A 17,021-nucleotide genomic window follows, 5' to 3' on the forward strand; every position below is an offset into this window, starting at 1 on the left:
TGTCTCTTGAGGTATGGGTTATGGGGACAGGACCAGTACGTTCTGCGGGACTCCTGAGTTTCTGGCCCCAGAGGTGCTGACAGACACATCATACACCAGAGCAGTCGACTGGTGGGGGCTCGGGGTGCTCATCTATGAGATGTTGGTCGGTGAGGTAAGAATACAGACTCACCCCTTGGACGTCTCTTTTTAACATCTCCCCGATTAACGTAAAGAAATACTTTCCGTTTTGGGTAATATGCTTATTCAGTTTCTTGCCATGAGTTAGGTGAGAAGATTGATGCCACTCTCACATTTATATGATGAATATAAAACTACACCCAATAAGCGCTTAGCTTAGCATAGAGAGTGGAAATAGAGAATGACCACTTAACGTTTTACGTCTTGTTTGTTTAATACAGAAAGTGATCAGTCTTTGTGCTCAGCTAAACTACCTGGCTGCCAAAATGAAATGTTTGCACCGTACGTTTCTGCAGACTAATACATTACATTTGTATGTTTCATCTGTATTAAATCAGTGTTTCGAAAGTGACATAGTATATGAGCTGACTTGAGGTGGAGGGGATGGTGGATGGCGTGGTACCCAGGCAGGACACCTGCCAAGCTCCAGACCGCAGTTCAAGACCAACAGACAACAAAACCAGTTGTTTTATTAGTGAGTCTGTGCGTTTCCAGCGGCTTTTCACGCTACAAAAAGCAGTTGTTTTTTTGCTGAGACATCACTGCGCTTCCCGCCAGGATTGTGTCCCCAAAAATGATCTTTTCCTGACCATAACCCAGTGGCTTTTGTGCCTAACCCTAAACACACATTAACCACAGGGGAACTGCCCATTGGTCCGACAGCCCTTTGGTCCGACCATATTAAACCCATTGTTCCGAAGTCCGTTCTGAAATCATCATGATGCCCTGTGGTTAAGGTCTGGTTAGGTTTAGGCACAAAAACCACTTGGTTAGGGTCAGGAAAAGATCATGGTGTGGGTTAAAATGGAAAAGAAAATGACAAACACATAAGCTGTGAGCCTGCTTCGCTTCAAGCCTTTCCCAGCTGACACAGAGCCGGTCACGGCGCACCATCAAGGTAGAAATACGCTCGCCGGGCGCCGTTAAGCACCGCCGACCGTCGGACCAATGGGCTGTCGGACCAATGACATGGACCCAACTACAGTACTTTTTCAACTCATCTGCTACATGATCACATGCAAATGTAAGGTATCGGTGGTTTGCAAAAACATACAAAGCCAAGTTTTCTTCTGGCAACTGGGCTGGCTGGTGATAGCTTTATATTTACTGGACGGACATGAGAGTGGTATCGATCCTCTCATAAGACTCTCTTCAAGAAAGTAAATAAGTGTATTTCCCAAAATGTCAAACAGTTCCTTCAAGGCAGAAAGAGAATTCACTTTCTGGCTCCAAACAGGAAGTGAACTATTGATCTTGAGTTGGAGATTCAGGAACGAAGTCTTGAGAGTGAAAAATGGAGTGAACAGCTGATAGATGGAAAATCTGCAGAGCATGTTTATTTATTCTGTGAGAGATAAGGAGAAGATAGACGTGGAAAAATATGTGGTGAGAAAGGGTGCACAGCATCCTCTGTGGACCTGGATATGATGGGCTTCATGGGAAACCTTGTCTTAATTACAGAAACACTGGTGCTAATTATACGACTGGTGAGGGACGACTGACAGTCTTCTCATCTCATTTGTTTACAGTAATTCTACCTGGATGTGATGAATGTAGCTGTAGCCCCGTCCACGCTGCACATGCACATAAAGTACACAAACAGATATTAAAAATATTTAACTTACAAGAGAATAAAAAACAATAAATTAGAACAAACTATTAGATGCACTAAAGGAAAAAATAAAAAGGAAAAAAGGAATATTTACAGTTCTGTATATTTACAAACTAACGTTTGTTGGCTTCTTTCAGTCTCCGTTCCCAGGTGACGATGAGGAGGAGGTATTCGACAGCATAGTGAACGATGAAGTGCGCTACCCTCGCTTCCTCTCCACCGAAGCCATCGGCATCATGAGACGGGTCAGACCCCACTCGCTGTTTCTCCTGTCACTTCCTGCTCCTGACTCACTTATTTTATTTTACTTTTTTGCTTGTGATGTTGAAACTTTGCAGATTTAAACTAAGACTCAAGCTAAGTCACTTTCACTCAGGCAGCAGAGAATGAATGAATGAATTATGATGTTTAAATGATGAAGTATTTGTAACGCTTTGTTGTTTGTCGGTTTCTAGTTGTTGAGGAGGAATCCTGAAAGACGTCTGGGCTCTGGAGAGAAGGATGCCGAAGATGTCAAAAAGCAACCGTTCTTCAGGGTGAGTGTCGAATTTTAATTTTAAAGGGATAGTTTGGAGTTTTTGAAGTGGTGTCGTTTTCAGTATTTATCCATAGTCAGTGTTTTATCTACAGTAGATGGCGGACTGCATGTCCTCAGTTTGGAGAAGCAGGCAGAAGTACCGACACAGAAGCTGAGCAAATGTACTGCTGCAGCAAAGCCTAAAAAAAAATCAATATCAGTTTAAGTGTTTGCTGTATTTAGAATATTTTCACCACTTTAATTTATTCATGACCAGTTTAAAGATGTAATATATTACTCATTACTCTTTTCAAAAGTTATTATATTACTTTTCTTACTACTCCCGGCTAACAGTGATTTCTTACACTACTCGTTATATTACTTTTCCGTTACACCAAATAAAATTGGTGTTTGCGTATCTCCCCAAAATTCAGATGTGTGCCTCTGCGTGAATGTCAGGGTAATCGCCGTTAAGTGTAGTTAATGATAGATAACTCCTATTTACCTGGAGGTCTTCAGTTGTCAGTGACCGGTGTTTTCCCAGGGCTGTGCCCAAAAAAACAGGGTTCCTGCAGATCCTTAACATGTCTTAAAAAGTTTTATTTTTACTTATGAGAAGTCTTCAATTTTGAGATGAAACTTAGACTAACGGAGACATGTCTGAATACCTAATCAATAGTGCTGTAGTCTCCTGGTCGACTAGTCGATTACTTGGTCGCTATGCTCTCGTCCAACCAAATTCTCATTAGTCAAATAATCGCCGTGTTACTTTCATAAGGAGAAAAATGCTACATCAACAGCTTTCTAGGATTAATCCATTATGTCCTGCGGCGGGGGGACAGGCTAAGTTAGCTGTGAAAATGGGGGTGTTTTCAAAACACCCCTGTTGACAGAAAGTTGGACTCACCCACCCTCACGCTCAGCGTTGCGGTGACACAGACCTCCTGTCTGTTTCTGTAAGCTGAAACCATTTCCCTCAGTGGAAACGAAGCTTTGATTTACTTTAATTTCACAGATAAGAAACAATAAATTGTGAAGATAATAAAGCCTCCACTAAAATAGCATTTTAAGTCGTGTGTGTGATTTATCCTGGCTTCATATGAGCAGAGGAAATCTCCGCTCGTCGCTAGGCTAATTCATACAATGTAAAATGCCATAGGCTTGTGCTAATAACGTTAGCATGTTGTATTTGCTTGGAAAACGTGTTTAGTATGAGACAGTTGTTTTGTCAGTGAACCTTGTGAGTTGTAATGGAGCCAAATTATGTGGCGTCACCTTTGTTAAATGTTGCTGTTGTCCCTGGTTTTATATGAGCAGAGGAAAAGATCGCTAGACACTAGGCTAATTTATACAATGTGAAACGCCATAGACTTGTGCTAATAACGTTAGCATGTTGTATTGGTTGTCTGTGAATGCTGTGAGTTATAGTGAAGCTGATTTGCTTACTTGTGTTTGAAATTGTCTCTATTAAGCCATGTTTAATGTGTGTTTAATGTGTGTTTTGAATCAACTATGTAAATAAAGTTTGTTTTGCACTAAACTGTACAGCACTTAACACAATCCTCCACTGCCGACTAGTGTTTTGGAGGTGTAACTGCAGTGACACAGACACACCACCGCAGAAGTAAAAATAACATGCAAATTTTTTTTTTTCACGACTAAACGATTAGTTGAAGATTATGTGAGACTTTAGTCGACCAAGATTTTCTTTGGTTGACTACAGCCCTACTAATCAAATCTACTTATTACTGTATCTTGTTACATGATTAGTCATATGATTTTATTACTTTATTACTCGTAACGCAATCACAAGACATCGAGGCGACTTAGAAGATATGCTGACAAACTTGGGTTGGTGGGAGTTAAAGCATCAAGCACAGGAGCACCGATGAGATGTGAACGTGATGTTAACTGCCGTGTATTAATGCCGTTTGTTGGTGTTAAATGGTATTGATTTTCCTTTGTTGAGGTCTTAAAGCGTCTTAAATTTGACTTTAAAAAGTCTGCAGGAACCCTGAAAACAGAGAGACAGTCATGGGGCAACATTTCATCACCACATATCCAACCACATGCTTCATCACTTCTTTGTAGCTCGGTCATTTTATGAAAACGTGCCATTTCCCATTCTTAATGTTTGATTTTCAAAGTACTGTTTTAAAACTATTTATGACCCTTTTTGGATTAAATAGATCCTTACCTGTCAGAAATAGGTGCTGTGCCATCTCAGGCTATCTTTTTTTTTTTTTTTTTTTTTTTTTTTCTTTCCCCCCCACATTTAATCAACATGCATATGTGTTTTGTCAACCCTGTTGTGATACACCAATTAATGTTTGAAAATGTTTTAAATGCATATTTACAACAAATCTAATATACTTTGAAGGATAAATCTCCCCTTGTTACACTGAGTGTGTTTGTACAGTGGGAATATTGAGATGTTTATGTTTTATCCATGGATGAATATGCTCATTTGCAATTGACACTTTGACAGCATCTTTCTTTTTAAGAACAGAATATGGAAACAAAACAATAATACCCACATTTCGTTCTGTAGATTACTGGTTTCTTTTATTTAACATATAAAATGAGTTGATTTGACATTTGTCTTTTCATTTTTTGAATTATACTACAATATTATAAAAGTAACAGGGCTGACACCTCAGTAACAGGGTTGACAACAGTTACCATACTGATAGTTTAAGTTGCAGCTTTGGGTCTAATGAAGATAATGGGACATTCATAAACCTTTAATTCAACATGATTAATCAAAGAATATTTTGGAGACATATTTATTGAGAGGTTTTAGCATTTTTCAAAACATGAAGGATATTGAAAGGACAGTCACAATGAATTTGATCCATTGAACATGTTTGGTCTGCTCCGAAAGTTGCATCATTTCCTGGGAGTGAGATCAGCTTCCTTTTGTGAACATGCTGGTGAAAATACAAGTAAGTGTCCTCTTCTTTACATGATTATTCTTAATGTTTGACAGAGAGGGACAAGCTCATTGTGTCAGCCCTGTTTCCACAAAAGGACACATTAAAAAGATATTTGTTAGAAATTTTTAATGTACATAAATAACATGATATAAGCCTCTAATGAATGCACACCATGTGGTCTCATGACCTTCACCACATGGCTAGTAATGGCTGCCAAGAACATTTTTCGTCAACCCTGTTACCATCAACCCTGTTACCATTCTAGCGTAACAGGGTTAACAAAAGTATGGTTTTACGAATACATGAAAATATACTTTCCTTACCAATAGCATTTACATGATATACATGGTTTTGCAAGTTTCATCGCTAGCTGAGAGGGAAATTGAAAAAATTGTACACTTGGTGACAAGTTTTTGAAATTTGGCATAGTGTAAGGTATGGGTATAAGGTTTTCAAAAACCAAGTTAGGATAGCCACAAATTTCAATATGCTTTTGTTTTTTTGGGGGGTTTTTTTTGGCCCTCACCGGAGATTTGGATCTGCTCCAAATTGTAATGGGTTCCATGTTGGACCATGTTGTACCTCTCCACCAAGTTTAACACCATGACAAATTTCAAAAAATTGTCACCAAGTGCACAATTTTTTCAATTTCCCTCTCAGCTAGCGATGAAACTTGTAAAACCATGTATATCATGTAAATACTATTGGTAAGGAAAGTATATTTTCATGTACTCACAAAACCATACTTTTGTCAACCCTGTTACCATCAACCCTTTTACACTAGAATGGTAACAGGGTTGGTGGTCACAGGGTTGATGGTAACCGGGTTGACGAAAAATGTTCAAATATCTTTTTAACGTGTCCTTTTGCGGAAACAGGGCTGACACAATAAGCTTGTCCCTCTCTGTCAAACATTATATAACTCGAAAAAAAATGATGAAAAGAAGAGGACACTTATTTGTCTTTTCACCAGCATGTTCACAAAAGGAAGCTGATTTCACTCCCAGGAAATGATGCAGCTTTTGGAGCAGTCCATTATCTCAGAAGGGGTGTTTTCTTTAAAAGTAACAGGGTTGACTACCTGGCGACCCGACTAAATTGATGTTTTTTACAACATTTCACACATATTAAGAATAAAACCCATTCATGAGTAATGAAAGGACACTTGAGGCTTTATATATAAGTTTATGTTTTTATGATAGTTTGACTTTTTGTGGCCTTAATCGCTAGTAAAAGTAGAACAATCATATTGAGCGACAGGCCATTTTTACAGCTTTTGAATGATTCTTCATACAAAAAGGTGTTTAAAACTCTTTGAAAACAAAAATACAATTTTACATTGTTTTAATATTACAAGAGATATCATGGAAAATTAATTCTGAAATGATTATAGTGTATTTATTGTTTATTGACATTTATAGCACAGTTTTGTTCGAGAGACACAAAATGGCACGTTTTCGTATAATGACCCAGCTGCAGCTGTCCATGATTAAAATCCAGTTTTGATTGTTTAGCCAGTGTAACGCTAGAGCTGACCTCCGCGGGCGTGGATAGCTCACCTTTGGTGGGGTGTATTTCCTGGAGCTTCTTGTCGTTGTGCTGTGGGTCGTAGTAGCCGTGGTGTTTCAGACCGAAGGTTTGAGGACGTGTTTTTGCAGTGGAAGAGTTTTAGTCTACCTAAAAAATTTTTTAGCACTACCTGCAGCAGCAGTGTTCTTGTCATGTTTCCTCCCGACAAGACCAAAGTAATGGGAATATTTCCAGCCTGATGTGACTGTTGTATTTCATGTCAGTAGTGATGTGATAACAAAAGTAACACCGTGCTGAGTTGTTTGGTTTTGGAGAAATTGTAATATATATACATATATATATATATATATACTGAAATTTAATTAGTGATTAGTTACACTACTCGTTTCTGGAAAAACTTATGTTATTACTGTAACACGTTACTGCCCAACACTGTTCATGACAACTGTACGGGGTGAATATTTATAAAACATAACCGTTTACATTTTACCGAGGCCTAAAGTTACATATATTTAAGAAGGGGGCCACAACAGTGACAGGATGTCTGCAAGGCTCCACTGCACTCTGTGAGTCAGGTCCTCCACAGCTTTAGCCTCTTGTCCAGTTATGGTCACTTCTTGCTCTAAAAACCAAAATAGTGACAGTCGAAATGCCGAATTTGAAGTTTTAAAATGGTAGCAATGGGGGGGCAACGGGGCAATTTGATTTGCAGCCAGTAGTCAACAACAACAAGACCAATAAACAACACTCACAGCTAGGGATGGGTATCGGTAAGATTTTAACAGTACTACTACTCTTATCCGTACTGCTCATCAATCTGGTATTTTAACGGTACTCTTATTGATGCTTTTTGAGGAGGAAAAAAACAAATTAAGAAGATAAATTGCTTTATTTTCTCAATTCTCATTATGCAACAAAATAGTTATGTAACAAAACATTTCACTTTTTACAACTTGAAATGTAAAATATATAAAATAATAGTCTTGTCACAGTACCAAAATTGGGACCCATGGTACGATACCAGTGAAAGTATCACGGTTCTGAGTAGTATCACAATACCACAGCAAAAATGAGGCAAATGTGCCTTTTGTCATTTATAAAAAGATAAGTCACTTCTATAATACATCAATGATATTTCAATGGAATAAATTGCTTATTGACTTATTCATACTTTAAAAACAGCAATAAATGATTAACATAGGGGGGATCAAAATAAAATAAATAAATAAATAAAATAAAAATCAACCAGCCACCCTCCTCCCCTGACAAGTAAAGAACAGTCCCTTCATAAGTAAAGAACAGTCCCTAAAGTGCGGTGAAGTTTGTGGACCGTTACCTGCCACAAAGAGAGAAATGTGAACTCGTTTCTCCTCTGACACGTCACGTACCTGTGTGCCGCCACGGCTCGGCTGTTCAGGTATTTCTGGACAGTCATGACACCAACAAAGAGGAAAATTTTGGACCTGGAGCCAGGCTTCTCCGTCGCTGGTAAGCCATACTTGCGCCGCGGAGCACTATGGCTGCCATATTTGACAGGAATACGTATTCTTGTATTTCTGTCTGAATATGATGCACTTTCGCAAGGTGTTTTGACAAATTACTAGTGTTGCCACCCTTACACGCAAAACATTTGTCATACTTGTGACAACGTGCTGTGTCTGCATCAACTCTTGTAATGTAAAGCCACACTTTTGACCGTTTGGCTCTCTCCGCCATCGATATCTATCTAAAGGTAGGCTATGAGCTTGAGTTGGTGTATGCGCTGTCTGTGTGTGTGTGTGTGTGTGTGTGTGTGTGTGTGTCACTGGAACAACAGCCCTGCCACTCTGCTCTCCACTCACACACAACAGGCAGCCAGGGTGAGCGACACAGATCTCTCGTCTTCAGGGACAGTAGCGAAAATTATGATACAGTGACGGATAATTGACAGACTTGGTGAGACAAATGTGCAAAACAAGGTTGATCTTGTAAAAAAAAACAAAAAGAAGAAGAAGAAGAAAAAAAAACGCGACTGCTCCAGTACCGATAGCAGAACCGTTAAGATCTGAGCTTATCAATACTGCGGTCTTGAAGAATGTAGCCCCGGGGCTCGTTGAATACCGGAGTTCGGTACCCATCCCTACTCACAGCACAAGCCACAATGCATTCGAAGAACAAACAAACAAATGATCTGATCAGTGCTTATTAAGAGCCACTATTGCAGATGGGACAAAGGAAAGTCTATACCTATTGGTATGACATTTCGGAACGCTAAACCTTCGCCCTGAGGGGAGCTGCTGAAACTCAGTGTGCAAAGGGTGAAGAGGGTCCAAAACAATGGACCGAGCCTTTGAAGTTAGTCTTTCCTCATATGTCTGTTCTAGATTTCTAAGGTTAACACCAGCAATCTTGCAACACAGCCTGACCATTTTTTCCAGTTTCTTTTTGTTCTGAAGACTAAGGTGACTAAACCAACAGATTACATTAAAGGAGAGGACAGATTCAATAAAAGCAGAGTAAAACATTTTCATTATTGTCTTGTCCACATTAAAGCTACGCAGCTTCCTTAAAAAGAACAAACGTTGGTTCACCTTTTTACAAAGGGCATCTGTGTTTGCATCAAATTTTAGCCTGTCATCCAGAACAGTGCCCAAGTATTTATACTGCTGCACTATTGTTACTGTCTCTCCTTTAATCACACAAGAAGCAGGAGGACAGGGCTTTCTCCGAAAATCAATAAACATTTCCTTTGTTTTGGCCACGTTTATCTGGAGGAAAGACTGGTCACACCAATTAACAAATTCATCCAGAACAGGGCCATGGTTATGTTCAGAACCATCAAGGAGACTAATAACAGAGTCATCTGCATACTTAAAGATGAGGCCAGATGCTTGATCACTCTGGCGATCATTAGTGTAAAGGACAAATAAAAGAGGAGACAGAACGCAGCCTTGTGGGGATCCAGTGGAAGAGAAACGGTTACTTGACAGATTCTTGCTGACGCGGACCCTCTGAGATCTGTTAGTTAAAAAATCAATGAGCCAACACACCATGCTAAAATCCAAATTAAAATGGGATAAAAGCCTATGTGCTAAAACTTGTGGCTGAATACAATTAAAAGCAGATGAAAAATCAACAAAGAGAAGGCGTGCATGATTCTTGCTTCCCTCCACATGCCTCAATACAAGATTAATCAGTGTAGCAGTAGCATCCTCTACTCCTCTGTTGGCCTTGTAAGCGAATTGAAAAGGGTCCAACATATCCTGTACTGAGTTTAAAAGATCAACTTTGACAATGTGCTCAAATGTTTTCATAGCGAGGTAGGTCAAAGCTATAGGGCGATAGTCATTCAAAGTTTTAGGAGACGGGACTTTTGCAACTGGCACCACTATGGATTCCTTCCAGATCCTTGGTACTTTCTGTATCTCAAGGGAGGATTGGAAAATGTGTGTAAGGATACCACTTAGTTGCCTGGCACACTTTTTTAGCAATTTTCCTCCCAAGCCATTGGGACCAGGACTTTTCCTCTCATTGATATGACTGAGAAATTTACACACAGTCGCCTGGTCAATTATAGTCTTGCAACCTGAAGGCCCATTTCTAAAGTGAGACAGTTCATCATTAAAATCAACAGAATCGAATCTGGTGTAAAATGTGTTTAACTGCTCAGCTAAGTCGGCTTCAGACATGTTAGGAAGGAAAACTCCTTTATCACTGTTTTGCATCCCCACCATGGACTTAATTCTTTTCCATGCTGCCCTAGAACAACCTGAAGCCAGCTCATTTTCAACTTTCATTGTATATTTGTTTTTGGCTCTCTTTATCTCCTTCTTAACCTGTTTCAGAGCATCCTTCCTGTCAACCAAATCACTCTTATAATAAGACAGCTTCTTCAGATTAAGAGCATGTTTAAGTGATTTGCTGAAAAAGTCCAAACTATCCCTTTAACTTTCCCGAGAGTGCATCTTGATTAGAAACTAAATGTGAATGTTGTTTTTAGGGTGTGGACTGGGAGGCTCTTCTTCAGAGGAAGGTCCCGCCCCCGTTCATCCCGACCATCACAGGAAAAGAGGACGTCAGCAACTTCGACGTGGAGTTCACAGCCGAGGCTCCTGCCCTCACGCCACCCCGCGAGCGCCGCACCCTCTCCCGCAAGGAACAGGACCACTTCAAGGATTTTGACTATGTCTCTGACCTCTGCTAGGGTCAGAGGTCAGAGGTCACAGGGTTATTAGCTGCCCACTGCCAGCCACAGACTCTTAAAGGAGACTGAGAAGAGAAGGCTGACTCTGTGTCCTGCACAGGGAGAGAGGAACTTGATGGTGATGAGAGGCGAGGAGCTCTTTCTCTCTGTTTGCAATGGGATGGAGAACTGGCTGGGCCCATCAGTGGAGTCTGATCGCGTGTTGGACACACACGCAGTGTCACGCATCTCCTGACCTCGACAGGTCTGCAGCTCTGTGACACTGCGTGGCTTTTAGAGGAGGAGGAAGTGGTGGTGAAGATAATCCAGATTATGTAACAAACGGAAGATGAGATGATGGACTCCTGCTGTTTGTCCAACGCGTCAGTGACCGTACTGAAACGCTCAGAGAGCCTTTAAATCAGAGTCAAACAGTCAAACGTGATTATTCTGACAGGAAGCAGTTTGTCTCTTTCCTTGCTGCACTCGCTCTCGTCTCTTGTCCCTTTATCTCTGCTGTTTGTTGCTGCTATGTGTGTGTGTGTTTCGTTGTGTTACAGCGTCCCTGCCTCAGTCATGAATGTATCCACATCAGCTGCAATCATGCACCACCTGTACATTAACACAAGGGGGAGCCAGAGGAAAGAGAGAACTCAGAGCTGCTGCTGTTGACTGTGTCACAGAGAAGTAAAGTGAGTGGGGGTTTCACCCGGGGGGGGGGTGTCACATGGTGTTAATGTGTCTGTGCTCAATCTTCTCTTTCCACTGTCTGTCAGTACAACACAGATTTTTAACTACAATCATTTTTAAATGACAAGAAGCTTTTACAGATTTTGTTCTTTTTGTGATTTATTGATTTTTTTTCCCCATCTGTGTTTCCTCCTCTGTCATTTGCTGGTGAAGTGTGTTGGAACTGTGACTCAGTAAAGATGTGAACCCAACACAGAGGAAGTGATCGATTTATTGTCATAAGCAGTTTTCCTCTCACTCAACCAGTGTGTTTTGAGAAAACGGAGAAGTCATTTCATTTTTAGCTCACTAATACCCAGTTTCCACCGAGCAGTATGGCAGAGTTGAGTTCGGTTCACATTTTGTCAGTTCCCACTGTGAAAAGTTGTGGATGGCACCAATAGAACTGTTCTGTGCCGTCCCCATGTTTGATCCCCCCTCTGTTGGGGTACCTAGCACACAGATCTGGTACTAAAAGGTGGAGCTGTGAACACTGCGGTCTGTTGAAAGGATGTTTTGCTGCCTCTCACAGCAGCTGGAGTCTGAGAAAAAATAACTTCATTCACTGGCGGCAACTCTTAAGGTGGAACATTAACTTGTAATGTTACTCAATGCATGAGTTGATGATGTGAATCCATCAGCACACCTGAAATTTCACTGTGACAACTTTGACCGTCACTTTAGTTTTTATATGACACACACTTTTAGTAATGAGTGGATCTTCAAGAGTTTATATATGTTATTTTCGATGGGGTTATGTGAACTGTATATTAGGGCTGTTAAAAGAACCATGAAATTGTGTTCAAATATTTTCTAATTAATTTTAGTAGAGTTCGAATAATATTTGAATTTTTTTTTTTAAATTTATTTATTTATTTATTTATTTTTACAAAAAAAAAACAAAAATAAGATGCTAATTGCTGACGCAATATGAAAGTGACACTTGGATGAAAACACCCATTCTGACCTCACTGAAGTGCCAGGTATGACCAACTTCTGCCTCGCTATCTGAGCAATGTTTGGATACTTCAGTGCATAATTTTCCACCACGAGAGTGGATCCTGGCCGGCTCGTAGTGGTGTCTCATTCTGGTAACGTTTCATCTCTTCTACAAAAAGGGTAAGCAGGGGAGGCAGCAGGTGCAACACTCTCCCTGTATGTCTCCCCGAACAGGTCACACATCGCGAACAGCGCAGCGGGTGGTGTTGGTGCAGTGGGCTCCCCCGTCAGCACCTCTCCCTCCGTCGCTGCGTCCCTCTCTGGCCCGGCTTGTGCGTGAGCAATCTCTGACCGAATAGGATTCACCAAGATATACAACATTATTGATAGTATTAATTAATTATTAATGATATTCGAATTATCAAATTTAGGTTCCAACTAATAAAAAATATATGTATTTGAATATATTTCGAACTTCGAATTTTTTTGACAGCCCTACTGTCCTATATATTCTAATCCTCACTCTGAGGCATCATTTACACCGCAAGCAATGCGTTCGTGTAGCGTTTGCCAACAGTCATTTCAGCGAGCATGTTATCAGGTTAGAGCATTAACACCCCATCTGTTCTATTTTTGCGCAAGTCACTAGCGAGTGGTCATTGTATTCAACAAAAAAATCTCTCTCAGCCATCGTAGACATCTCCTCCTTGACCAAACGAGACCTGACAGCCACATGTTTCATGTTTTGGAGATGGATGACTACAGATTAATCAAGGAGGTCAAAAAGCATGACTACTTACCCATTTGTAGTGCTAAATATTAATTCTCCGAGCGTTGGAATAATCACTGGCGTGCAGACCTGTCCACCCTGGGCTTTGGGTCCAAACTCACTTCTTCTTCTTTGGGGTTTATTGGAGATTTGCAAACACGGTGCACTACCACTACCAACTGTTCGGGTGTGGTTCGTATTTAGACGGGACAGCAGCAGCTGCTGCGCGACACGTCTGTTCAGTTTTGGTGTGAATGCACGTGTGCTGCCGCTAAGCTTGTGGACCACTTAGCAAATGCATCGTTTGCGGTGTAAATGAGGCCTGAGAGGGGAAAAAATGCGCTGTAGAGCGTCGTTCCTGTGGGCGCCAGCAACACTAAACCCCTGAGCTTGCCTGAGAAGGACTAAATGCACAAAGCTGCTATTTTTAAATATCCCATGGAGAGAGACTCTCACTGCAGCCTGTTCTGTTTTGTTCTGAAAATGTGGGCGTGCAGTCTCGTTCTGTGGACGATAAACCAGGTGCAGACTGATAAAGGAGGAAATACAGTGAGTGCTGGACGGAGCAGTGAGTGACAACAACCCTGCCCACATTTAAGAGGACTGTTTGCAGTGGAAACACTAGGGTCTAGGTACCATGTCTGAAGGGTTACTGCTGGGTCCAAAGGCACCACACTGAAAGCGTTTGGTGGAAACGGGGCTTATAACTCTCTTATAATCCTCAATATGTCTCAACAACCACATGATGGTTAGTTAACCCCTTAAATTTGTCTGTAGCGCCACCATAAGGTTGATATATGTTGTGTGGATATTTGTCAAATGTGACATTTATATTCCCTTCAGGATGAATTGTAATAGCGACACTCGTCCATTAACTGTTTCTCGAGCTGCATCATCAGATCAAATATTTAGTCTGTCCTTTAGATGGCAATTTAGTCTTATGACCAAACATCCTGCGAAACTAAAGACGTTCCCATCAACCTCAACCACAGAGATGTTACATTTGTACGTGTCATACTTATATCAGTGTTTTTAAAGTGACGTAATATGTAAGATGTCATTGTCAGTGGGCGCTGGAGGGGATGGTGGATAGTGTGACACCTTGGTGAGATGCCTGCCAAGCTGCAGACCGCTGTTCAAGACCAACAAACAACAAAACCTGTTGTCTTTGAGCAGCACTTCGTGGTGTTTCCCAGTGGCGTTCAAGCCAGCGAACCTGGGTGTTTTTCTCCTACTTGTCCCTGCATTTCCAGCAGCTTTTCTGCCACCAGACATGTGTTAAAGCCAAAACATCATCCGTTCCTGACCATGTGGTTTTTGTGCCTAGATGTTTACACCAGACACAGTGATCTAGACGTACTGCAGACTTTAAAAACCAACGTAGAAAAACACTGACGACCGAATGTAAAAAACATTTCTTTGAATATATTAATTGAACAGAGGCAGAATTACATGTACAGCTGCTTCATGTGTTCAGCCAACACAGAGGGTCACTCTGACACCAGGACAGTGAACTCAGCTTTAAGCCGCCACAGCTGATGTCTGCATCATTTCTCCGAAATGCTCAGATGTTTTTTGGGTTTGTTTTTTTTTGTCAGGTCAGATGAACTGGTAAAATGTAATCTGAGTGCAAACAACATCCAGGCAGCTTCACGGCAGTTTGGCAAAATATTTTCCATCTCTGAGTGGGTTGATTTTAGATGGAGTTAATGTTATGAATGAAGACTGATGCAGAGCCAGGCCGGGTCCCAGCTGTGCTTGTTAATGCTGTCCTGAAACGGTCATCAATGAAAACATTCTTATATTATGAGTGTAAACAAAGAGTGCAACACACACACACACACACACACACACACACTGTGAAAACATCTCAAAAGGTAATTTGACGTAATATTCCTGCTGCACAAGTACGAACCCAGGGCCCTCTGCACCAGGAGGAACCCAGGGCCCGCTGCACCAGGAGGAACCCAGGGCCCACTGCACCAGGAGGAACCCAGGGCCCTCTGCACCAGGAGGAACCCAGGGCCCACTTCACCAGGACGAACCCAGGGCCCTCTGCACCAGGAGGAACCCAGGGCCCGCTGCACCAGGAGGAACCCAGGGCCCACTGCACCAGGAGGAACCCAGGGCCCACTGCACCAGGACGAACCCAGGGCCCACTGCACCAGGAGGAACCCAGGACTTGCTGCACCAGGAGGAACCCAGGACTTGCTGCACCAGGACGAACCCAGGGCCCACTGCACCAGGAGGAACCCAGGACTTGCTGCACCAGGACGAACCCAGGGCCCGCTGCACCAGGAGGAACCCAGGACTTGCCGCACCCGGAGGAACCCAGGACTTGCTGCACCAGGACGAACCCAGGGCCCACTGCACCAGGAGGAACCCAGGGCCCACTGCACCAGGACGAACCCAGGGCCCACTGCACCAGGAGGAACCCAGGACTTGCTGCACCAGGAGGAACCCAGGACTTGCTGCACCAGGACGAACCCAGGGCCCACTGCACCAGGAGGAACCCAGGACTTGCTGCACCAGGACGAACCCAGGGCCCGCTGCACCAGGAGGAACCCAGGACTTGCCGCACCCGGAGGAACCCAGGACTTGCTGCACCAGGACGAACCCAGGGCCCACTGCACCAGGAGGAACCCAGGACTCACCGCACCAGGAGGAACCCAGGACTTGCTGCACCAGGACGAACCCAGGGCCCGCTGCACCAGGATGAACCCAGGACTTGCCACACCAGGAGGAACCCAGGGCCCTCTGCACCAGGAGGAACCCAGGGCCCACTGCACCAGGAGGAACCCAGGACTTGCCACACCAGGAGGAACCCAGGGCCCGCTGCACCAGGAGGAACCCAGGACTTGCCGCACCAGGACGAACCCAGGGCCCTCTGCACCGGGAGGAACCCAGGACTTGCCACACCAGGAGGAACCCAGGGCCCTCTGCACCAGGAGAAACCCAGGGCCCACTGCACCAGGAGGAACCCAGGACTCGCCGCACCAGGAGGAACCCAGGACTCGCCGCACCCGGAGGAACCCAGGACTTGCCGCACCAGGACGAACCCAGGGCTCGCTGCACCAGGAGGAACCCAGGGCCCGCTGCACCAGGAGGAACCCAGGGCCCTCTGCACCGGGAGGAACCCAGGGCCCTCTGCACCAGGAGGAACCCAGGGCCCTCTGCACCAGGAGGAACCCAGGGCCCTCTGCACCGGGAGGAACCCAGGGCTCGCTGCACCAGGAGGAACCCAGGGCCCGCTGCACCAGGAGGAACCCAGGGCCCTCTGCACCGGGATGAACCCAGGACCCTCTGCACCAGGAGGAACCCAGGGCCCACTGCACCAGGATGAACCCAGGGCCCTCTGCACCAGGAGGAACCCAGGGCCCACTGGACTAGCTGTGCAACCTGATTGGGCTGCAGGTACGGCCTCATGCTACCAGTAGTGACGAGGACACTAGCATGAAAAATGTTGTCATAATTCTGAGGTAAGTATCTCCTTCAATTCAGAAAACAATCAAATCATTTTTTGTCGGAATGAATCAAACAAAAAAGAAGCACTGCCAGTCTATGACGTGCTATTTAAGAGAACCTGAATGTGGTTGCACCAAAATGGAGGCATGGCTGCAGTGTGTTTGGGCACTGTTATCCGTATT

The 17,021-nt window shown here is 43.2% G+C and overlaps 1 protein-coding gene across 4 annotated transcripts in view; it reads left to right on the plus strand.

Annotated features, from left to right (window-relative positions):
* The window catches only part of pkn1b (protein kinase N1b), a 67,330-nt gene extending 55,435 nt beyond the window's left edge, over nucleotides 1–11,895 (plus strand). For all 4 annotated transcript variants that reach the window (XM_049560667.1, XM_049560668.1, XM_049560666.1 and 1 more), the window contains 4 exons: nucleotides 12–154; nucleotides 1,930–2,037; nucleotides 2,248–2,328; nucleotides 10,755–11,895. In XM_049560667.1, coding sequence (XP_049416624.1) covers nucleotides 12–154; nucleotides 1,930–2,037; nucleotides 2,248–2,328; nucleotides 10,755–10,958 — 536 coding nt within the window. In that variant the 3' untranslated portion in view covers nucleotides 10,959–11,895. The remainder of the gene's footprint in view (nucleotides 1–11; nucleotides 155–1,929; nucleotides 2,038–2,247; nucleotides 2,329–10,754) is intronic.
* Nucleotides 11,896–17,021: the final 5,126 nt, after the last annotated feature.

This window comes from Epinephelus fuscoguttatus, linkage group LG19 (genome assembly GCF_011397635.1).
Source record: "Epinephelus fuscoguttatus linkage group LG19, E.fuscoguttatus.final_Chr_v1".
Lineage (NCBI taxonomy): Eukaryota > Metazoa > Chordata > Actinopteri > Perciformes > Serranidae > Epinephelus > Epinephelus fuscoguttatus.